General features: G+C 41.7%; 1 protein-coding gene across 1 annotated transcript in view; it reads right to left on the reverse strand.

The window, feature by feature from the left end:
* Positions 1–24,845, reverse strand: part of LOC143139469 (receptor-type tyrosine-protein phosphatase N2-like) — a 67,322-nt gene that overhangs the window by 36,802 nt on the left and 5,675 nt on the right. Inside the window, exons 2-4 of the mRNA XM_076300057.1 lie at positions 20,953–21,003; positions 8,214–8,327; positions 7,831–7,930 (exon numbers count right to left, since the gene is read on the reverse strand). Of these exons, the coding sequence (XP_076156172.1) occupies positions 7,831–7,930; positions 8,214–8,327; positions 20,953–21,003 (265 nt within the window). The remainder of the gene's footprint in view (positions 1–7,830; positions 7,931–8,213; positions 8,328–20,952; positions 21,004–24,845) is intronic.

Consider the following 24,845-nt stretch of genomic DNA (forward strand, 5'->3'; position numbering starts at 1 on the left):
GAGGAGAGGGGAGGAGTCAGACGGGCCTATCAGAGGAGAGGGTTTCTTATAATAGCTAATCATCTACAGGGCCCTATCCTGCACCCGGCGCAGCGTGGCATAGATCACAACGCAAGTCTTATTCACACTTATTTACACACACACACACACACACACACACACACACACACACAGTCTTATTCATATCGTACATAACACACTTTATCACCCTGTGCCCACTTTATCAAACATTGTGCCAACAGATGTGTCAAGGTCTGGCGCTTGATCCAAAAATCGCTATCTTACACCCACTAAACATCATTACGCCACTGACCAATACAAACCTGGTCTATTCGCACACACACACACACACACACACACACACACACACACACACACACAAGCGCACACGCACACAGACAGACACACACATACACTGACCAATACAAACCTGGTCTATTCGCACACACACACACACACACACACACACAAGCGCACACGCACACAGACAGACACACACGCACACTGACCAATACAAACCAGGGGCCTGTACTACGAAGGGAGCTTAACCTACCCAGATGTAACCCAGGGTTACTTTGTTAAACCGGGGTTGACAAAACCTGGTTATCTTAAGTGGTGTTAATCGGTACTACGACGCTGATTATGAAGTTGATTTGTTGAGCCGGGGTTAACCTCATTGGAGTTTGTGCGCGTTCACATAAAAGGGGCGGGTTGCAGTGCAAGTCGCAACCACTTTCAATGATGACGCGATCACCTTATTTTACGGATGAGGAATGCACAATTATTATGCCAAGTTATGAGGAATTAAAACCCACTCTACGACAAAAATCAAATACGTCGGCAGTGAACAAAGCAAGGCAAGGATGTTGGCAACGTATTTCAGATCGGGTAGCCTAAATGCCTAAAAGTTAAGTTTTATTCCCACATGTTCTTCAAATATGTGTTACGGAAGATTAATAGCTTGCGGAATTTCTGAAATGAGTTGAAATAATTAAATAGCCTATTTTGAGTTCATAGAAAGGCCTACAGATGCAACCCAATTCAGAAGTGGGCATTATTACAGTAATAAGGATAATTGAATGTTTAAGTAGCCCCCATTGACTGATTTGGTGTATGCCTAACCATTGCCAAACGCACATGGCAGCAGGTGAAAATGAAACACAAAAACATTATTCAGAATAGTAGGTTTATATAGTAGCTTGCATTAATATTTCTTAATTCTGAAAACATGTAGGCCTATCTTATAGTAGAGATGCACCGATATGGAATTTTAGGGCCGATAACGATAACCGATATTTATTGGTTTGTTGTGGCCGATACCGATACGATAACCGATAATATTACTCTTGAAAAAAAATTGTGAAAAGTGATTTGGGGAAAGCATTTAATAAGCATAATTTTATTGCAGTAATTTTACCTACCACCTAATGATGGACAGAACTCATAATAGTCCTCAATAGTACAGCAGTCAACATAACAGTAGCCTAGCCCTACAGTATGTGTGGCTCCTTTAAGTGAACCTGACGTCAGTGAATTGCGAGTGAGTGGCTAGAGAGTATGAATCGTTTTCATTTAGGACTAAACACTCATAAACGGCTCAGCTGGGAACAAGCTACAGTATAGCGACCAAATCAGAGTTTGTGAGAGAAACCAAAGTCCTTTTAGGCAAGTCCCTCCACTCGGCGGCCATATACCAACGTTTTATGGGCACTCATCGGGCACAGTCTTTGGGTCGAACTGCGCGTGCGCAAGGCTTCACGACACCAATCTTGCTCCAGCGGCGAGATCACAACACATGATTGGCACGATTTCTTCACATCACACCACATGATTGGCTCAATGTATTCACATGTCGACGTTTTGCCGAGGAAGGGGTGGGATATGTGTAGACAACGGCCATGTTGGCGTGACAAACTAGCCCCATGCATTTCTATGGAGTATTTTTTGAGTGCTGTGTCTCCTCATTAGAAAGCATCTGGAGAAACTTAGGTTTAGTTTCAACTGCGGGTAACAAAGCTGCAACTTCTCAGACTGTATCTTATGTCCGTCTACTCTGTTGCGCACAACCTGCTGCAGCAGAAATGAAAGGGGTTAGCCCCGAAGGTTTTAATAACTTATTATGATGACCTGTCTGGAACTGAAGCAGGAATGGTTAGCATATTTCTAGGTAATAATACAAAACCCAAGCTAAAGTAATGCAAATATAATACTAAAACACAACTTAGAACTAGGCCTACTTATGTACTCGTCCCACTAACGAGTTTGTTTATTTGTTTCCCCGACCAGCGCGGTAAAATGTAAACACACCAGCACAAGACGCCCAGGTAAAAAAGTAGTATACTTTAGTGTGTTAGAAATATGATTAAAGTACATGAAGTATAAAGCAAGTATGCTTACACGTTTTGTACTTTATGTAAAGTATGTTTAATGTGTACTTTTAGAAAGTATACTTCAAAGTAGATGTTATTAAGTTCAACTTCAGTGTACTAAAAGTAAATATACTTATTGTGCAATATTCAAAGTGTTTTTGTAATGTACTTTTTAAAAGTGTACTTTGTTGTTAGTGTATTTTAAATGGTAAAGACGTTTATTTAGTTTAAGAGTATTAAATTGCTAATACTTAGAGTTGTAATATAGTGTACTTATGGAAAGTATATTTTTTGGTAGGCCTAATACATTGTTTGTATAGTTTCATAGTCATAGTATTAAGTTCAACTTCAGTGTACTAAAATTAAATATACTTATTGTGCAATATTCAAAGTGTTTTTGTAATGTAGTTTTTAAAAGTGTACTTTGTTGTTAGTGTATTTTAAATTGTAAAGAAGTTTATTTAGTTTAAGTGTATTAAATTGCTAATACTTAGAGTTGTAATATAGTGTACTTATGGAAAGTATATTTTTTTGGTAGGCCTAATACATTGTTTGTATAGTTTCATAGTCATCTCACCTTTAATAAAATACTAATGTGTGTAGCTTTTAGGCCTGATATGTCAGCCGCATGGATGGCAATGTGCAATAACCTAGAGACATACTGATCTATCAGTTTTGGTCATCAAATAATATTTTTTCTTTTGTTGATTTTGTGTCTTAGTAAGGTAGTAGCCTATACGTTTGTGATGTAGTAGAGGTTGTGAGAGGATGAATGTGGCATTTTGTTAAATTTATAGGCAACACAGTTAAATGTATAGGCAGTCCAGTTGACAAATAACATGGCTGTTTGAATTTGAAATGGAGTGGGCGGATCTGTGCAGCTTTCGAGCAAAACGTGGTGTGAGCAAACATTAACGTTATTTCATACAGTCTATGCTTGTAACTTTATTTGCAAGACAGATGGACTGTAGAGACCAGAAAATGCATACGTTTACGGTCCGTATAAGGTTACAGGTTTGTCCAAATTAAAGATACCATAAATTCTAGTCATGCCAGAGACGTTGGTCCTACAGAGCCAGAAGGACTCGTCATATGAGATGACAAGGACTGAAGCCAGTTGGATCTAAAGTGCCAAGTTATTCGTTATCAGGTGAGTCCCAAAGCATATTGTTAAATGATTCTGATGTAGCTTACTCTTTATGACCTTCGGTAGTCTTTGGAGAAGTTAAATTGATGGCTTAGCAATGTTTCAAGAGTTTGTTTTTATCCTTGCTAGTACAAGCTAGCAATGCCAGATCATGTTAGCTAATTTAGCTAACGTTAACGTCATATAGCTGCTACGTCGACCAGATCCCTATCAAGAAGAAAACTACATTAGCCTGCTTTGTGTTTGTGGGATTATTGACAAGCGTTGGCTAGCACTAACGTTAGACAAACTATGATGGAAGAAAGTGTGTTCTTTATTAAGCAACGTTTGCTTAAAGTTCACCAATGTTCTTTAATATTATGTGTGGTTTAGGCTAAGTTAACTCACAGAAAGGAGGATAGTGCTAGGCTAGTCACACTTCACATTCATTAGGCATGCTAATGACATTGTAGCTGTTTTTTTCTTTAATCGTGGAGACATCTTTTAAAATGAGTCTACAGGACAAATTACATGCATTTTATGAAGTAGAACGTTTTTTTCCACCATTGATATTAGAGGGGGAATTAAACCTGGTGTTCTACTGAGTTAGTGCTATGAAGCTTAGGCTACATGATTGATATTATGCCTTGGTTTATGCGATAGATTTAGTTTTTTTTTTTTATTATTTGTGTTTGACAGAGCATTCAAGTTCATTTCATGGTAGTGTTTGTAATTTACCTGGTTTTAATCTGTAGCCTAACTATGTTTTTACAGGTGTTCCTGGACAGTTTTGAAACCAAGATGTCTGAACGCCTCAAATAATCAGCAGTAAAGGTAAATATTCTTCATCCAGGACCTTATCCCATTACTCTTAAAGCATAACTCAAGCCAAAATGCAACCTAGGGTCTTTTTGTGAATGAATTCGTTTGAAAGCATAATTAAGTCAGAAGCGCCACCATTAAGCTTGACTGTATTGTCGTTTCTGGGTCAAATGCCATTTTGAATGGGAGTCGTAGGGGCAGAACTATTTTGATACATGATGATTTTGATTCATGCATCAAAATAGTAGGCTAGTGCCCCTACGACTCCCATTTAAAATGCCATTTGACCCAAAAACGATAATACGGTTGTATTGGAAACAAAGGAATCTAAGGTAATCAAATGCAGAAAACAGGGTGGTTGCACTCATATCGGTGCCAAGGTGCACAACGCTTTAAGGAAAGACTACCTGGCCAGGTCTACCCATACCAGGATGGCAAACAGATGGTGTCAATACCTATTTGACCCATAAAAAGTAAATGTCAAATAGGTACAGATAATCTGTATTAATCTCATCATTGCCAATGGATTTCTGTGTAAAATATTGTTTATCTTGTAAAATGTTTTCCATCTTCTTTCTGTTCACAGACAACAGAGACAAATTCTCTAATACCAAGGTCAATGCATTTGACTGCTGTCCAGCCCCGGGTTGCCACCGAAAACTTTATACATCTTGGACTGGTAGATGGTGTGCTAGTAAGGAAGCTAGCTACCACAGCTTTTGCCACCACATCTCAGTATTGGGAGGGAAGTTCACTCACTGCACAACTCTACCAGCTGTACCTTTCCTCCTCAGCCATGATCCGTAACCACCATGGTTTTCTTTCTGGGCCAGAAGACTTTGCAAACAAATAAGCAATAAATGATCAGGCATTACACATTTAGCCATGTTAGACTGTTAAGTTGTTGGCTGTAGGCTGGGTGTCCAGTAAACAATTTCAAGCTTAGAGGGCAAATTCTCTCACCTAGGAGGGTAAACAACTTTTGTTTTTCATGAAATCTGCATTATGAATTGATGGTCTACCAATGAGGCTGTAGAGTATCGCGACACAATAGTGGCTAAAAGCACTTGCGCGATGAAACATGCATTCGGGTGTATTATATTATATATTATTTCACACACGTAGATATTAAATGTGTGCGCGCAAATTCTCTCTGCGCGTGCGCACACAGAGGAAACTGCTCCCCAAGCATGGAAAAAAATGCTGCGAGAGAGGAGGAATCTGACCAGCGCTCCAAACAGCCACTCGAAAAATCTATGCATGTGAAATAATATAATACGGCCAAATGCATGTTTTATCCCGTTACCACATCCAACTTGAAAAGATATGCTCAAGAGATCCATAACTTTCAGAAAAATGTTTTACTTTTGTTATAAATGAATATTATGTTTTGTTTTCATTCATGTCAATAAAATGTTTTTTCTCATAATCAAAGTGTAATTTGTCATGTAACAGAATAGGTAGAGTACTAATAGTACAATTTTAAAGCACACTAATATTATACTTAAATTGCATGCCTTTATAATGCTTAAAGTATCTTAAGACTATACTTTTATTAACATAACTGCAAACTTTCAAGGCACTTATTGTAGTCAGGAAGTACATTTGAAGTTAATTTAAAATATTACAGAAGTATGCCAAATGAATAGAAATGGGGATGATAAGAGTGTATTCAAAATACACTACTACACTATTATTAGTTATATTGTAATGCCTTTTAAGTACATTTCCAATACACTTGGGATGTTACAAAATTGTACTGCGACTGTGTTTCGAATGCTCATAAAATCTGTTTTTGTATAATGTACTTAAGAACACTTAAAGTTTGAAAAAAGTTGTTCCATTTTAGCACACTAATTACACTCAAAGTATAGTCAAGTTGGTATGAAGTTGCACTTAATACATAATTCAATACACTTAATTACACTTGGATTTGACGAAAAAAGTACAAACGGTACTTAGTACACTTTCAAAAAGTATACTTTTAATAGTTTTTTTTTTTACCTGGGCGGCTCTAGATAGGGCTGAGCTCCGCTCTGGTAAGGTTAAATGGCGGATCATTCACGAGAGGATTTTGAGATGCACAGATTCCCAAATGAACGCATATCCACAGATTTTGTTTTGAGTGGTGAAATACATTCACACCGCTGACATTATATTGAGGAAAAAGTGTAGCCAACCAAGCTCAAGTAGCTCAGTGTAGCCAGACGGACCTTACGTAGGCCTAAATTAGGACTTTAAAAAATATCGGCGCAAATTATCGGCCAGAATTCTGTTATCGGACTGATAATAATATTTTCATTTTTTCACTTATCGGCCAATAATATATCGGCCGCCGATATATCGTGCATCCCTATCTTATAGCCTTCACTTGGCCTCTGTTTTACAGCTAACAAGAAAAAGGTGTCTTTGAACACTACTGTAGGAGGAAAGGCACCAGAGTGTTTTACAGTAGCAGAGGAGTTGGCCATCGCAAATAATAGTGGAAGGCCGATTATGGAGGGGGTTGAGGGAGGCATTCGGTCGGATTCTGGTGCTGTGGAAATGTGTAGCCTTTATGTGCAGGGTACAGTAATATGACATTCAATTCAACAAGTTTGTTAAAATGGTGATTTTAATTTATTAGGCCTACTGTAGGCTATGTCCGATTTATTTTAGGTTATTCTTGCTCAGATGTTCAGCATACTGTAGGCCTATGTCCGATTTATTTTCGGACATACAGTATTCTTGCTCAGATGTTCAGCATCACCGATGGAATACATGAATGTCCACGTACGGGCATTGCTATGAGACGTCTTCCTAGATTATCTGACAAAGATAACGAATTCCCTCGGCTGACAATCTATATCTTCATAGAGAATATCGTCCGGGTAGGCTATATATATTTTCTGGCGGTCTCTAAAACCCCTCGCCCTGCGAAGAGTCCCTCACGATTTGCGCTCCAATGTCGTATGGATCATCCAGATACGCCGACATGTCTCGGGAGAAATTGTTAATGGAGGGGTGGTACTTATAAAGGGTGTGGTTAACGGAAACATCGGGTTAACCAAGAACATAACCTGCTCGGAGCAGGTTTGAGATGCAGCGTAAATTGCCATGGCAGCATACCTAGGTTAAAACATATCCACCTTTCGTAGTACGGGTTAATCGGGAAGTTACGCCACACATGATCAAGTTAATCTCGAAGTTACCCAGATAAGCCAGTAACCCCGCTTCGTAGTACAGGCCCCTGGTCTATTCGCACACACACAAACACACACGCACACAGACCAATACAAACCTGGTCTATAGTGAGAAGCGCATATAAAGCAGACGCACTGTCACCAGACGTGAGCAGCCCTAACATCAAGTCCCCCGCACACACACACACACACGTATACACACACACACGCACACACGCATGCACACATCAAGTCCCCCGCAACGAACATTATTTGGGTACGTTTTCCTTTTTTTCAGGCTATGTTTTCGATTGTGTGTGTGTGTGTGTGTGTGTGAGTGAGAGAGAGAGACCTGCTGTTAGCAGCCTCTGTCAGGTAGACAGGAATCCGGTCCAATTTGGCGAGTTCTTTAGACAGAACCTGTTGAGTGGTTTCATCTTCCCATGTCAGCCCTGTGTTTGGACACACGCACGCACGCACACACACACACACACACACACGCACGCGCACACACACACACACACACGTACACACACGCACGTACGCACGCACGCACGCACACACGCATGCACACACACTCACACGCACGCACACACACACACACGCACGCACACAAGCACACACACACACACACACACACACACACACACACACGCACGCACACAAATTAACATCATGTGTTTGGAATGACAAATGTAAAACACACAGGCAGTAAGTGTGGTGTGTGAGACGTACCGCGGTAAGAGAGCTTCTGAAGTAACGTCCGCAAGCGATCCACCTCTGCTGCTGTGATGTCATACGTGTACACCTCTGTTGCCGGGGGTGACTGACACCGGCCAAACAAAGCATCTGCCAAATAGAGACCAGTGACTTTACACATGAAACACTCCTGCCAAATAGAGAGACCAGTGACTTTTCACATGAAACACTCCTGCCAAATAGAGAGACCAGTGACTTTACACATGAAACACTCCTGCCAAATAGAGAGACCAGTGACTTTACACATGAAACACTCCTGCCAAATAGAGAGACCAGTGACTTTACACATGAAACACAACTGCCAAATAGAGAGACCAGTGACTTTACACATGAAACACAACTGCCAAATAGAGAGACCAGTGACTTTGAGCCATTTCTCCTACAAATATGGTGTGTAGTATGACATCCAAAGAGTTTTGCTCTCGCCTGACCAGAATACCTTCTCTCAGTATTTCATAGGCTCGTCCAAATGTTGTGTGTTCCTTCCACTTGCAGATAATGGCCTACTACTTACAGATTCCAGCTCGTTCCTTACCTTTCCTTGCCTTGGAGAACTGTTTTTTCTTAGTGTGTTCAATACTTTTTCCTACAGTAGGGTCAGGTGCATGTAACAGTGTCCCATGCAGTGAATAAGCACAGAGATGTTTTCCTACACGCATATTAATCACCGTAGTACTGGATGTTAAGTGTGCACTAGAAAGCTACGGGATTGCTGTGGGGGTTTTGATGAATGGCTAGGTTAACAGATGATATAGAAACAGTATGAGGATTAACGGAACACATTGACACACTAGATAAACATATAAAAGCAACATTTGCACTTAGTCTTTGAGACATGGGATAGGTAGCGCATCGCTACCGTGACGGTAGCTTTCTAGGTCCATGTCCCTTAAATGTAAAGACCCTTCGGCCTTATAAGATGCGGATCCTTAGGCCTTATAAGACGCGGACCCTTAGGCCTTATAAGATGCGGTTCTAATGTAAAGACCCTTAGGCCTTATAAGATGCGGACCCTTAGGCCTTATAAGATGCGGTTCTAATGTAAAGACCCTTAGGCCTTATAAGATGCGGTTCTAATGTAAAGGCCCTTAGGCAGAGGCGGACAGAGTACACAGCTTCATTACTTGAGTAAAAGTACAGATACCCTTTGCTAAATTTTACTCAAGTACAAGTAAAAGTACAACAGTCAGATGTCTACTTAAGTAAAAGTACTGAAGTACTTGTTTTTAAAAGTACTTGAGTATCAAGAGTACAAGAGTAACCTACATTTTCTAAATATTGCATTACTACTGCCACAGTGCTTACATTTATGTACAGAAACGTCCTACATGGAGTTATGAAAAATGTTAATGTTAACACCTTGGAGAATGTAAAATGAATTGGAAGTAAAATAATTTTCATCTTTTTACCATGTTGCCAGGAATGGGCAGTATTTCTAATACATTTATTTCAAATACAAAATACTATTTTGTAATTGAAACACTTGAAGCGAAAACTATCATTAACTTGTTCAGAAAATTGAAATAGTCTGGCGAGGTGAGGCCACGGGTTGGCACTGTTGCTGCATCTTCATCCATTGTTTCGTCCATGGTTTCATCTCTTATCTAAATCTGACCATGGAGTTGACTTTGGCGGAAAGCTGAAGGTGATTGCTGATTGGCTGTCCCAGTCAGTGGCGCCTGCACAATCCAATCACGTTTGAGAGGGAAACAACAAATGAAGGGTTTCAGAGATTTTTCTTTTTTCCAGACACAAATTCACGGACGGGCATTACACCTTTCCAGGGGGGGCACGGGAACTTAAATTGATCACGACGGGCATTACACCTTTCCAGGGGGGGCACGGGAACTTAAATTGATCACGGTAGTTTAAGCTGACACTTGACAAAACATTCTAATATGAAAATGTAGATGCAATTGTTGTAAAATGGTGCAGCTCCTTTAAGAGAGCCCCGTGCGCAGGGATGGAGAGAGAGAAAGCGAGAGGGGATATGTGTGTAACTGAGATGCGTGTGGAAAAAGTAGATGTGCTGTTGAGATTGGAGCTAGTCATATTCAAAATAATGCAAAAATAAATCTGCAGATAAAACCAAAATCCTCGTTCATTTACTAACAGATAGATAGCACTCTCATTCAGATAGAGTGTTAGGGAGTTAGCCCCGAAGTTACGGATAACTTCGTCCCTGGAGTGGTAATAAGCTTCCTGTTCTCAGACTAGCTCAGAAGAAAAAACAGTAACGCTATCAAACAAACCGAGAAACTACTAGGCCTACCTCTACTAACTACGATATGAGATATAGCCTACCTGCGAGCCGATAAGCATATTTGTCATCGGATGACAGGGGTTAGTGCAGAAGTGAAGTAGACTGCGCCACGTAACCTCATCTCCATTTAGGTGATGGGCTTACCGAATGTTCCTGATTGATTAGCTACGGAATAATACAGATTTTACAAGTTTTATTTGCTACTTGCTAGATTGACAAACGTATAATATAGGCCTACATTTAATAAGTGTTCAAAATCAATCTATGGGATTGGGGTTGGTTGGTGCAGCCAAGCTCGTCCAGGGCGGGCACAGATGACCTCCAGGACGGGCCTGGCCCCCCAAAGCCCCCCCATGACGCCGGGACTGAGTAACGGGTACTCACGGTTATGGATAGAAATGTAGTGGAGTAAAGAGTACAATATTTGCCTCTCAAATGTACTTGAGTAAAGTCATGAGTACTCCCCAAAAATGATACTCGAGTAAAGTACAGATCCCTCAAAATTGTACTCAAGTACTGTACTCAAGTAAATGTACTCCGTTACTGTCCGGCTCTGCCCTTAGGCGGTTCTAATGTAAAGACCCTTAGGCCTTATAAGAAGTTTGTTTTCATCAATGTGCCACTAATTCAGTTCGTGGAACCGTAGTTGCTTTTGCTGATGAGCCAGGACACATCGCCCATCTTGCTGAGTGTTGTTTTATTGATGATCATTTGGTCTGGTTCACACAAATTAAGCCATGTAATGGGGGGCCATATGATGGGCCCTACACTGATTAAGCCATGTAATGGGGGGCCATATGATGGGCCCTTGAGAAACTTAAGGAGCCGCTACACTCTGTGGCGCTAGACAGTCTAATGTTCAGAGGAAAGAAAGATGAGCATCAAGGGGGTTGTTTCTATTCAGCGCATCAGTCAGATCTATCAAGCGAAGTGGAGATGAAGTGCTAGAAACAAATTTGGTTTTGGTCATTTTTAGGGTTTTCAGTGATTTTAGAAATGGGGAAAACATTTTTGATCTCAACTATAAATTTAAGCACTTCCAATGTCCCATATAGGCTACTGTACCTTTGTGTTCAAGCACTTCCAATGCCCCATATAGGCTAATGTACCTTTGTTGTTAAGCACTTCCAATGCCCCATATAGGCTACTGTACCCATATAGGCTACTGCCCCCAATGCCCCATATAGGCTACTGTACCCAATGCCCAATATAGGCTACTGTACCCAATGCCCCATATAGGCTACTGTACCTTTGTGTACTTTCCAGGGCTTTGACATTAATTTTATTTTTACAATTCACAAACTTTCAAGGATTACAAGGACCTGTTCTTTAAATTTCTGATGTCTATATTAAGGTTTGTAACTTACAACAAATCACACAAATGTAAAGAAGTCACCATATTTCTAGAGAAACTGATTATCTTGTTTCTGTGTGTGTGTGCAACCCTTCCCTGTTATACCTCTCTTTATCTGTGTGTGTGTGTGTGTGTGTGTGTGTGTGTGTGTGTGTGTGTGTGTGTGTGTGTGTGTGTGCGCGTGTGTGCGCGCGCGTACATTTATGTATCTGATCAGAATTAATTAATTGCTTGATTCAACATGACTCACCTAATCACCGATTTAACCTATTTAAAAACCAGGCTATTCAAACAAAACACACACACACACACACACACACACACACACACAGATAAACACAGCACCCAGGACCCACACACACACACACACACACACAGAGAGATAAGCACCCAAGACGCTATGCAATTCTGTGTTCTGGAACAAATCAAGTCAAGTCACTTATATTTATAAAGCAGGCACGGCGCCAGGATTTCAGTTTTGGATGGGCCAAATAAATTTTGGCTGGGCCTTATAATTTAGACCGTTGTTTGCCTTGCTAAAGCAGAATTTACGTTTTCTCTTTAATATTTGTAGGCCTACGTGCGGTGCGACCGCTGTCTCTTTGCACCCTCCGTGACTCTGAAAGACGCACAAGCAGTGCCGCTTTTCAAAATGCTATGGATTCCCGTATTGTGTAGTGGCATAGACTTTACTGATGATGTTGTCACTTTTGTTCACTTCAAGTAGGCCAATAATTTTCCAGCAACCGTAACACCGTAAGAGATTATAGTAGCCTATAGGCTATCACGGGTCCTAAACTGTTACACACCGTTACGTTGTAGGCTACTGAACTTTCTTTTAATAAGAGCAGTCACTTTTTTAAATTTTGCTATCCAGCATTCAATATCGATGATAAATAAAACTAGAAGCTATAACTAAATGTATTGCCTTTACAGTATGCCATGCTTCTCCCCCTGTAACACAAGACGCTGACTCGTGACTGATTATTTGTATACGTTCCATACACGGAATTTATTTATTTTTTCATTTCATAAACAGGTTGAACAACTTGATAAACGTGGCTCATCTGACATCACAAGTCAAAACAAATATCGTAAGCTGCATTAGGCCTACACTAACAATAACTAGGCTTATCATTATTTTTGACTAACATAAAACTGAAGGGCACCCAAACGGCAACACACACACACACACACACACACAAACATAAACACTTACACGCACACAGGTAACACAGCCAGTAGCCTAGAACATTAGGCCAACACACATAGCACTCATAGCACTCATAGCACACATAGCACACATAGCACACATAGCACTCATAGCACTCATAGCACACATAGCACTCATAGCACTCATAGCACTCATAGCACACATAGCACTCATAGCACTCATAGCACACATAGCACTCATAGCACTCATAGCACTCATAGCACTCATAGCACTTATAGCACTCATAGCACACATAGCACACATATATAGCACTCATAGCACACATAGCACTCATAGCACTCATAGCACACATAGCACTCATAGCACTCATAGCACTCATAGCACTTATAGCACTCATAGCACACATAGCACACATAGCACACATATATAGCACTCATAGCACACATAGCACACATATATAGCACTCATAGCACACATAGCACACATAGCACACATAGCACTCATAGCACACATAGCACACATACATAGCACTCATAGCACTCATAGCACACATAGCACACATATATAGCACTCATAGCACTCATAGCACACATAGCACACATAGCACTCATAGCACTCATAGCACACATAGCACACATACATAGCACTCATAGCACACATAGCACACATATATAGCACTCATAGCACTCATAGCACACATAGCACACATAGCACTCATAGCACACATATATAGCACACATATATAGCACACATAGCACTCATAGCACACATAGCACTCATAGCACTCATAGCACACATAGCACTCATAGCACACATAGCACACATAGCACACATAGCACTCATAGCACACATAGCACACATATATAGCATATATAGCACTCATAGCACACATAGCACTCATAGCACACATAGCACACATAGCACTCATAGCACACATAGCACACATAGCACTCATAGCACACATAGCACACATAGCACACATAGCATTCTTAAACTGTTCTCCTACTCACTCATAGCACACATAGCATTCTTAAACTGCTCTCCTACTTACACTCATAGCACACATAGCATTCTTAAACTGCTCTCCTACTCACTCATAGCACACATAGCATTCTTAAACTGCTCTCCTACTCACTCATAGCACACATAGCATTCTTAAACTGCTCTCCTACTTACTCATAGCACACATAGCATTCTTAAACTGCTCTTCTACTTACACTCATAGCACACATAGCATCTTAAACTGCTCTCCTACTCACTCATAGCACACATAGCATCTTAAACTGCTCTCCTACTTACTCTATTAGGCCAACACTCATAGCACACATAGCATTCTTAAACTGCTCTCCTACTTACTCTATTAGGCCAACACTCATAGCACACATAGCATCTTAAACTGCTCTCCTACTTACTCTATTAGGCCAACACTCATAGCACACATAGCATTCTTAAACTGCTCTCCTACTTACTCATAGCACACATAGCATTCTTAAACTGCTCTCCTACTTACTCATAGCACACATAGCATTCTTAAACTGCTCTCCTACTTACTCATAGCACACATAGCATTCTTAAACTGCTCTCCTACTTACTCTATTAGGCCAACACTCATAGCACACATAGCATTCTTAAACTGCTCTCCTACTTACTCATAGCACACATAGCATTCTTAAACTGCTCTCCTACTTACTCATAGCACACATAGCATTCTTAAACTGCTCTCCTACTTACTCATAGCACACATAGCATTCTTAAACTGCTCTTCTACTTACACTCATAGCACACATAGCATTCTTAAACTGCTCTCCTACTTACTCATAGCACACATAGCATTCTTAAACTGCTCTTCTACTTATACTCATAGCACACATAGCATTCTTAAACTGCTCTCCTACTTACTCATAGCACACATAGCATTCTTAAACTGCTCTCCTACTTACTCATAGCACACATAGCATTCTTAAACTGCTCTCCTACTTACTCTATTTTCTATTTTACATGAGTAGTCGGCGAGGTTTGCTATTTTTAAAAGTGTTAATGATTTCGTCCCAGTCGAGAGTAGCGGTCAGATCTCTCTCAAACGTCAACAGGCAAAGTGAGTTTAGGCGAGTGGTGAGCATGGTGCTTCTATTTGCCGTTTTAATTCTCTTCACACTGGAGAAAACCCGCTCGACTGTGCAGGAGGTCATTGGAAGGGTGATCAAAGCTTTGATGAAGCTATGGACATTCGGGAAAACGTCCTCGTTACATATATCAATCAGCTCAACCAGACTTTTAAATGTTTCTCCTCTTTGTCGTTTCCTGTCAGCATGCTGCAGAAACACTGAAAGCTCAGACTCAGTCACTTTGATATTAAAACGCTTTCCTGCATCATTGAGATGATGGTGGCCAAGCTGTTGTCAGTATTGTCATATGTAGGCGACAAGAGAGCGGCTGCAGATCTCATCAGACCATAAGTGTCAGACTGGAACCGGGTGCTAAGTTCATTAAGCTGACAGTCTAATAGTTCATTTGCAATTGCTTGCAAGTCACTGTCATTCCTGACCCTTTTCGATTTTCCCAATGAGGCAGTAACTACACTTCCATCAAATCGACTTGGTAGCTTTCTTGATAGGGGGGGCATATATGTATCCCAATGTTCTATATCATTATTCACCATAATTGTATCCGTCATTGCCAACATCTTTGAGAAAGCACTTTCCCCAGAGCGCATGTCTGTCAATGCTTGTTTAAGATTTTCGATTAAATCCACCGTGTCTGTCACTGAGAGGTTGATGGACTGGAGGCCTTTTGTTGCAAAGTCTGATTTGTTGAACTATTCCTTAAAAAGTACCATGAGAAATATGAATTTCTTTGTTCTCATCTGCTGTAATAATGACTGAGCATCAATTTCAGTCTGTCCTCCCTCTTCTGCGTATTCTGACAGTACTTCCAGGATTACGTCATAAAGAATGAACATTTTACTCACTGTTGTCGATCTTGAGGCCCATCTTGTGTCACATCCTCGTTCCAATTCCAGTGGTCTCTGGTCGGGCCGCATCTGTCTTTGTGCGTCAATGAAACGAGCGTGGCGCTCACTACCACACATAAAAGTGTGCAAGTTGCTCACCGTGTCGAAAAACGTTTTGACATCTGCCGACGTCCTTGCCACAGCTGCTAGGACTAGATTCAGTCTATGCGAGTGACAATGTACGTACACAGCATTCCGAAAAGTGCTCGTGAGGATGTTGAACACCCCCTTCTGTCCAGCCATAACAGATGCACCATCAAAACCGAAAAGTGCTCGTGAGGATGGCTTGAACACCCCCTTATGTCCAGCCATAACAGATGCACCATCAAAACCGAAAAGTGCTCGTGAGGATGTTGAACACCCCCTTATGTCCAGCCATAACAGATGCACCATCAAAACCGAAAAGTGCTCGTGAGGATGGCTTGAACACCCCCTTATGTCCAGCCATAACAGATGCACCATCAAAACCGAAAAGTGCTCGTGAGGATGTTGAACACCCCCCTTATGTCCAGCCATAACAGATGCACCATCAAAACCGAAAAGTGCTCGTGAGGATGGCTTGAACACCCCCTTCTGTCCAGCCATAACAGATGCACCATCAAAACCGAAAAGTGCTCGTGAGGATGGCTTGAACACCCCCTTATGTCCAGCCATAACAGATGCACCATCAAAACCGAAAAGTGCTCGTGAGGATGGCTTGAACACCCCCTTATGTCCAGCCATAACAGATGCACCATCAAAACCGAAAAGTGCTCGTGAGGATGGCTTGAACACCCCCTTATGTCCAGCCATAACAGATGCACCATCAAAACCGAAAAGTGCTCGTGAGGATGGCTTGAACACCCCCTTATGTCCAGCCATAACAGATGCACCATCAAAACCGAATCCAACACACAGGTTTGGGTCCAACTCAAAAGGTGTCAGAACGTCCATTATTTTCTTAGAAATGGCCTGAGCTGTCATCTTGCCTGTGTCTACAAGGCCAACTGCTCGCTCCTTCACTGTGCCCATGTACACATATCTTAAACACACGGCCACCAGTTGCTTTTTTGATATGTCCTTACATTCGTCAGCTAGGATCGCATAGAAAGTTCCCTCTCTATTCACTTCGTGTTTTATGCGTCGTAGCAGTAGAGTGGATGCAGCTTCTAGTAGATCATTTTGGATCTCATGACTAAGCATTTTTGCATTACCAGGGAGAGCATCCAAACGTGCTTGTATTTCTGGTGAATGCCTGCAAAGAAGTCGAACCAGTTCAAGAAAATTGCCTGCGTTTTTTTGATCATCATTTTCCTTGTATCCACGTAAAGGAATTTCTTGCTTTGCGCATGTGATCAAAACGTCAGGTATGGCTTTTATATGCTCTCGATTTCTCTCTATAATCTCACCTTGTCTACCCTCAACAAGCTGATGGAGGATTGTGCCACGGTCAAACGATTCCCTAAAGTTGTTAAATTTCTCCAAAGCAAACTTATGAGCTTTGCTGCTTTCATGCTTAGAACAAGCGTTATCGATGTGTTTCTAGTTTCTATATCCTTCATGGCTAAACCTCTCTTCCTCGCCCGAACTAAAATGTCGGCACATTTGACAGAATACCGAATCTTTACTAATGCTATACTCCAAAAATGGGTATATGTCATACCAACGCGAGGAAAAGCTCCTTCTCTTGTGCCCGATTACAGACATAGGGTACTGTTTAAGTTTGGGCTGTGTTGCTGGTTCATCTACTGCCGATAGGTCAACAGTCAGTGAAGCAGTGGTAGTGGTCGATGAAGATAGCGTGGGAATAGGCCTAGGCATACATCCATGAAATGACTGTTGACTGCTGCTTGCTTCACTTTCACCAGTATGGAAGAGGAGGTCTTGTCCCTCGACGACCCCTGCTCTGCTAGCAGAGTCCTCCACAAATGAGCCCACACTAGCATTAGTGCTAGCATGTTTAGGAGGTGGCGGTGAGAGGATATGTGGACCTGGTAGCGGTGGTGGTGACTCCGTTCTAACTCTTGCAGCTAAGATATTGAAATATTGACGACTGTTTTGCCATAGCAATGAAATGCTAATTACACTTCGCCATCTCCTGCATCTGGATTAACGAACAATGTGTGTGTGTGACAAGCTTGGTGTGAGCTCGCGCCTCTTAACAGACGTTGGTGATTGGTTCAGACTTCGCACTATAGATTTTATGTTTTTTTTTAATGCTGTTTTAGTAGGCATATGGAGTCTATTGTGTTCCTTTATTTTATATAAAAAAAAAATCAGATTAAAAACAAAACAAAAAACAGAAAAATAGGGTGGGCCTGTGAAAAAGTGGGTGGGCCCAGGCCCAGCCAGGCCCACCCGTAACGCCGTGCCTGTTATAAAGCGCACTCTAGGTACAGAGTGCAACCCAAAGCGCTCAACACACACACACACACACACACACACACACACACACACACACACACACACACACACACACACACACACACACATATTTATAAAGCGCACTCTAGGTACAGAGTACAACCCAAAGCGCTCCACATACAAGACTGACACGAGGACAATAGATGCCGGACGGAGCGGCGTAGTTGCCAGCGTACCCGTGACACCCGTGACATACACGACAGACAACAAACAAATGAACACATAATAAAAAGTAAAAATTAAATAAAATAAAAGAAATAATAAAAAAAAGAAAATGACAGAGTCAGTGGCAGCGTATGGTGATGAGACAACAGACATAGTCCCCATGGTGATGAGGGGTTGGTGGACAACAGACATAGTCCCCATGGTGATGAGGTGTTGGTGGGCAACAGACATAGTCCCCATGGTGATGAGGTGTTGGTGGACAACAGACATAGTCCCCATGGTGATGAGGTGTTTGTGGGCAACAGACATAGTCCCCATGGTGATGAGGTGTTGGTGGACAACAGACATAGTCCCCATGGTGATGAGGTGTTGGTGGACAACAGACATAGTCCCCATGGTGATGAGGTGTTGGTGGGCAACAGACAGTCCCCATGGTGATGAGGTGTTGGTGGGCAACAGACATAGTCCCCATGGTGATGAGGTGTTGGTGGGCAACAGACATAGTCCCCATGGTGATGAGGTGTTGGTGGGCAACAGACAGTCCGCATGGTGATGAGGTGTTGGTGGGCAACAGACATAGTCCCCATGGTGATGAGGTGTTGGTGGGCAACAGACATGGTCCCCATGGTGATGAGGTGTTGGTAAACAACAGACAGTCCACGGGCAGGGACATCCCTCTCCATTTTTCAAAAAACTCCTGAAGACCCAGCTCTTTAGAGAACATCTCCTCTCATAGCACCACTCACAACAAGTCTTGCTGATCCTAGCACTCACCAGCCGTCTTGAACTGACACGTAACTGTTAAAAACAGCACTCACTGATGCACTTATTCTTACTGTACTCTACCGTTTTTTAAATTGACCTAAAATTGTTGAGAATTGCTTTAAAACTTAAACTGTTGTTAGTCGCTTTGGCTAAAAATCGGGAGTCGGGATGGCATCCTCCGCCGCTTGATGGTAAAGGAGCAACACGTGCATGTAGCGCTTCCTCCGAAGGACCCCCGTAGCCTGGCAACGGCGGAGCACAGCTTGGTTGATGGAAGTGCTGGCATTTGAGGTGGCGTGCTGTCAGAGTTGTTCGATGGTGTAGAGAAATCCGCCCATGTACCAGTGTACAGCACGACACACAGGCGAGCGCAGCACAAAGGGGAGGGGCTAGTCAACCGACTGACCTCACAGCTGGTCAGCACAAAGGGGAGGGGCTAGTCAACCGACTGACCTCACAGCTGGTCAGCACAAAGGGGAGGGGCTAGTCAACCGACTGACCTCACAGCTGGTCAGCACAAAGCCTCAGTCTCAAGCAGCAGACAGGCCAGGTGAGTAGCCTTCAGCTCAGGCCAGGTGAGTAGCCTTCAGCTCAGGCCAGGTGAGTAGCCTTCAGCTCAGGCCAGGTGAGTAGCCTTCAGCTCAGTCCAGGTGAGTAGCCTTCAGCTCAGGCCAGGTGTTAGTCTACTCAGTCCAGGTGTTAGTCTACTCAGTCCAGGTGTTAGTCTACTCAGTCCAGGTGTTAGTCTACTCAGTCCAGGTGTTAGTCCAGGTGTTAGTCTACTCAGTCCAGGTGTTAGTCTACTCAGTCCAGGTGTTAGTCTACTCAGTCCAGGTGTTAGTCCTCCAAATGAACCCCGGTGGGGGGAAAGTGCAAGAACATTATAGCAACAGAAAGCCGAAACGTTGTTTAAATGTGCAACAAACTTTGTCAGAAAAATTATATAAAATTTAATTATGAAAACTTGAAAAACTCAAACAAACAAACAAACAAAAACACGCCAGACGGAGCGACGTCAGTCTCGCCAGCGTCCCCGTAACCTAGCAACGTCTAGTGTGTGTGTGTGTGTGTGCAACCCTTCCCTGTTACACCACTCTTTATCTCTGTGCGCGCACACGTATTTGTGTGTGTGTGTGTGTGTGCGTGTGTGTGTGCGTGCGTGTGTCTGGGATCAGAATAAATATCAGTTTAATTAATTGCTTGACTCAACATGACTCACCTAATCACCAATTTAACCTATTTAAAAACCAGACTATTCAAACACAACACACACACACACACACACACCTACAACCTAAATCACATGGTTATGGGTGCTATCTTATATTAAAGCAACACTATTCAACAACGGGTGCTCTCTCACACACACACACACACACACACACACACACACACACACACACACACACACACACACACACTCACTCACACACACACATCGCCATGCTGCCCACTCAACACAACCATGTCATTGGCGTTGTCATGGAAACACCACACTACAGTATAAAGGGACTATGATATGGCTCTCTCTCTCTCTCTGTGTGTGTGTGTGTGTGTGTGAGAGTGAGTGTACACACTTACCATTTATACAGATCTCATAGTCTTCACAGAGATCAGTGTCAAACAGGCAGCCTATCAGGAAGAGAGAAGGGAGTTATTTCAACATCAGCAGTACTCACTGCTCCATAATCCACACACACACACTCTCTCTCTTACACACTCTCTCTCTCTCTCACACACACACACACACACACTATCTCTCTCACACACAGTCTCTCTCTCACTGCTCCGTAATCCACACACAATCTCTCTCTCTCACACACACACACACACACTCTCTCTCTCTCTCTCTCTCTCTATCTCACAAACACACACACACACACACACACACATCCACAAAAGAAAGGAAACAGAGATACCGCATAGTGTAGAAACATGTGAGCACAGAATACACAGTAGAAATAATACTAGTGTGTGAGTGTGAGTGTGTGTGTGTGTATGCAGGGCTCCAGACTAACTTTTTGCACTGGTGCGCCTAACTTTTTTTCTTAGGTGCACCAGCACAAAAGTTAGGTGCACCCACATTTTCAACCACATCGCATTTAACACCGCAGCAGGTTCACTTTTCTTCCTTAATTACTGTCCTATATAGGTTGTCCTATGACTTATGATTTACAATTCTACACGAAAAGTAACTTAATGAAGTGTTGGTGCTTTAAGTGCTTCACTGAGCTGAAATTTAAACTTAAAACATATCAAGATGAATTACAGTTTTTCTCGATCGTTTTGATACCTGTGTCAACTCTGAAATCACACTCTCAAAACAGTTAACACCCGTGTCTGAACAAAAGCACTCTGGACAAAATGACACATTTTGCTTGCAAAAGGCTGTTACTCTCTCAAAACACTTAAAACATGCAGCAAAAGCAAATCTTGCCTTCAAACACTACAACTTGTTGCCAATTAAAAAACACTCTTTAATCAATCATTACACACTGGACAACAAAATGCAAAATAGTTCTCAAAATGAGCATTTTTGTCTGTTCCATTACTTTCTCACTTTTCTGGTAGGCCTATCAGAAAAAAACTGTGAAAAGACAAAATGTACTAAATTAAAAAACTAGATGTACCGCATAGCGGTACATAATATGACCGCCGCTCAGTCCTGTACATCCGTTCTGCGAAAATAAATCACACTTCAATTTGTCTCCATATTTTACTCCATCCCCCACTCTTGAAACTTTTGTGTATGCTTGTTTGGCATGCCTGAGTGTGTGTGTGTGCGGCTGCACAGAAAGTAGTCTGCTGGTGCTGAAAAGGTGAATAGATTGTAGAATAGCCAAAGAAGATGTAGCATTGTTATAAAACCTTTAAAATCTCTAAACAATCACAAGTAGGGCAGTTCATCACAGTTCATCCATTGCAACTGGATTGATGAAAGGTCACTTACACCTGTAGGCTACATTGTATTTGGGAAAAGCAAAAGGTATCAGCATAATTTTATTTATTTATTTATTTATAAATAAACAAAAACATCTCTGTCAGTTCCATGCCGTTTTCAACAGCTATCAAAAACAAAGGTCATTTTTGGATGGATGGATTTTTTGTGAATGTTTCTTCTTCTAGGCTACATAAGATTTTAGTCATCTTTAGTTCATGTAATACTTTATTGTCAATGCACAAATTATGTAACAGTCTGAAACGTTATTGTTAATGCACAAATTAAGTAACAGTAGTCTGAAACGAAATGCTGTTTTACATCTAACCAGTGGTGCAAATAACTGACATGTCCAAATGGGCCTTGATGAAATGCGTCGCAGACTGTTCATACACATTTTAACGGGCCAAAGTTAAAGAGTTGTTGTCCGTTATTGTTAGTGCAAATATAGGCTGATTCGTGTTCCCTTGCATTGTGTAACTGAGGTCCATGGCTAGTCTGGCTTTCACCAGACCAAGCTCAATCTTTTAAGAAATCAAAAAATAAATAGCGGGCAGATCAGGCTGGGTTCACCCAGCCTAGTCCATAGGCACCCGATATTGTTTAATTTTCCGATTGAGATATCCACGCTCTGGCTATTCTAAATGCAAAAATGCATCAGGGAGTTATGACAAAGCTGTAACTAACAAACTAGATCCTAATAGAAAGCTGTTAGCTTCCCTAAGCTACAGGTAGGCTTATAAGGTAGGCCTATTTACAACATAAATTGTCAATAGGCTAGGCTATGCTGGCGACACAAATAAAATCTCCTTTGGAAACCAATGGCTTACGCCTTACAGTATCAAGCGGACTTAAACTGCCATATCGTGGCGAAAAGTTGTAATAAAATTCACGCAGCTCCATGAGTCAAGGAAAGCGCAAATGAAGTAGCCACTTCTAAATGGGACCCACTACACAGTAGCTTAAGGTGTGTTGCTAAAGCAGCCATAATGAAATCAAGGTGTTTGGATACTTCACACACACGTGCTTTTTAATTTCACAGACTACAACTACCAAGTTGGAATCAAAGCACATCGATTCCCCTCTCACACCCTGCATGCACTTAAAACAAAATAAACAGGCGTCTCAGTCTCACGCATGTATAGGCAAAACTGTATCAGACCGGTGTAACGTTGGTAAATCTTTCATTGCACAGAATGATTTTTGTAGCACGTGCAACAAATGACAGTCGAAAGATACAATTACAGTGCTGCTATCAATTTGCTTGGTATAACCGCATTTATAGTTTTCTACAAATGCAATCAATCAAATTGGCCTCCATCACTCAACCAACGCTAACGGTAACATTACCTAGGTCCTTATTGATATTATAAGATTAACGTACCTGCAGTAAAAACCAAGCATGTCCGATAAACATCCTCAGATTTATTTCGGCTTCAAGAAGAAATGGGAATTACATTTCATGTGAACATTGTCCTATCCTTATTAGACGTTCTCTGCGGTAAACAGTCCTTGTAGGAAGTCACTGTTTTTCCAATCCAACAAAATTACGTCTCACTGCAACGATGCGCCATCTAGTGGACAAACGACTACTTATCGCCAATACTGGAAATGCAGCCATGATGATGATGATGAATATTTATTTTTTATTTATTTTGGCTTTCTTTTAATCCTACTGAATTTGTAATTATGTATCGGCCGTTCTAATACCGATAGTATGTGGGTGCCTGTGTGTGTGTGCATGTGTATATGTGTGCACCGCCATCTACAGGCCAATGAGTGTACAGTCACTAAATGTACACATAACCTAATTTTTTTAGGACCCCCCCATGGATGAAATTCTATGAAACTTGGCATACCCCCAGAGAATGCCAGGTCAATCATACACATAAAATTTGGTGCAGTTCTGAACATCTTAACTGAAGATAGGGGCAATTAAAGCAAAATAATATTGCATTTTCATTTTTTACCGGGGGGGTGCAAATCACAAATGAGTGATTATGGGCCAGGTTGATGTGGGCCCTTGAGACCAACATACCATAAAAGATTCTTCATCCTCAGTGCCACGGTTCAGGTAGTTATTTAGGAAAAACTGTTTTTTTTGCGGTTCGGGGGGCCCAGCACGGGGAGGGAGTGGCCCCCGGGGACGAAACGAAATTTTTCCGTAAAAGTCTAGTGGGGCTACATACCCACCAAATTTTATGTGCCCCGGTGGTTCGGTGTCCCGGGTATCGTTGACCAAAAATTCAGGAAGTAGATGACGGGAAAAAAAAAAAAAAAAAAAAAAAAAAAAAAAACTTTGACAATCCCTATATGACCGCTTCGCTAGCTTCGCTAGCGGCGGTCATAATAATGTATTCATTCCTCCCAAGATGTAACTGCCATTGACATGTAAGACATACAGTAAATACCTAGCAAGATACAGTAAATTTCATTGAACTACAACATGTCATTTTTCATCGAAATAGACTACAGTAAACACCTTTTGTACTGTTTTCTCCACCATATAGGCAATACAGTACTTTGTCTAAATGTG

This window comes from Alosa pseudoharengus, unplaced genomic scaffold, assembly GCF_046254945.1.
Source record: "Alosa pseudoharengus isolate Yale_2024_CS ecotype anadromous, Long Island Sound unplaced genomic scaffold, YU_APseudo_1.1 YU_APseudo_1.1_scf_22, whole genome shotgun sequence".
In the NCBI taxonomy this organism is placed as follows: Eukaryota; Metazoa; Chordata; class Actinopteri; order Clupeiformes; family Clupeidae; genus Alosa; species Alosa pseudoharengus.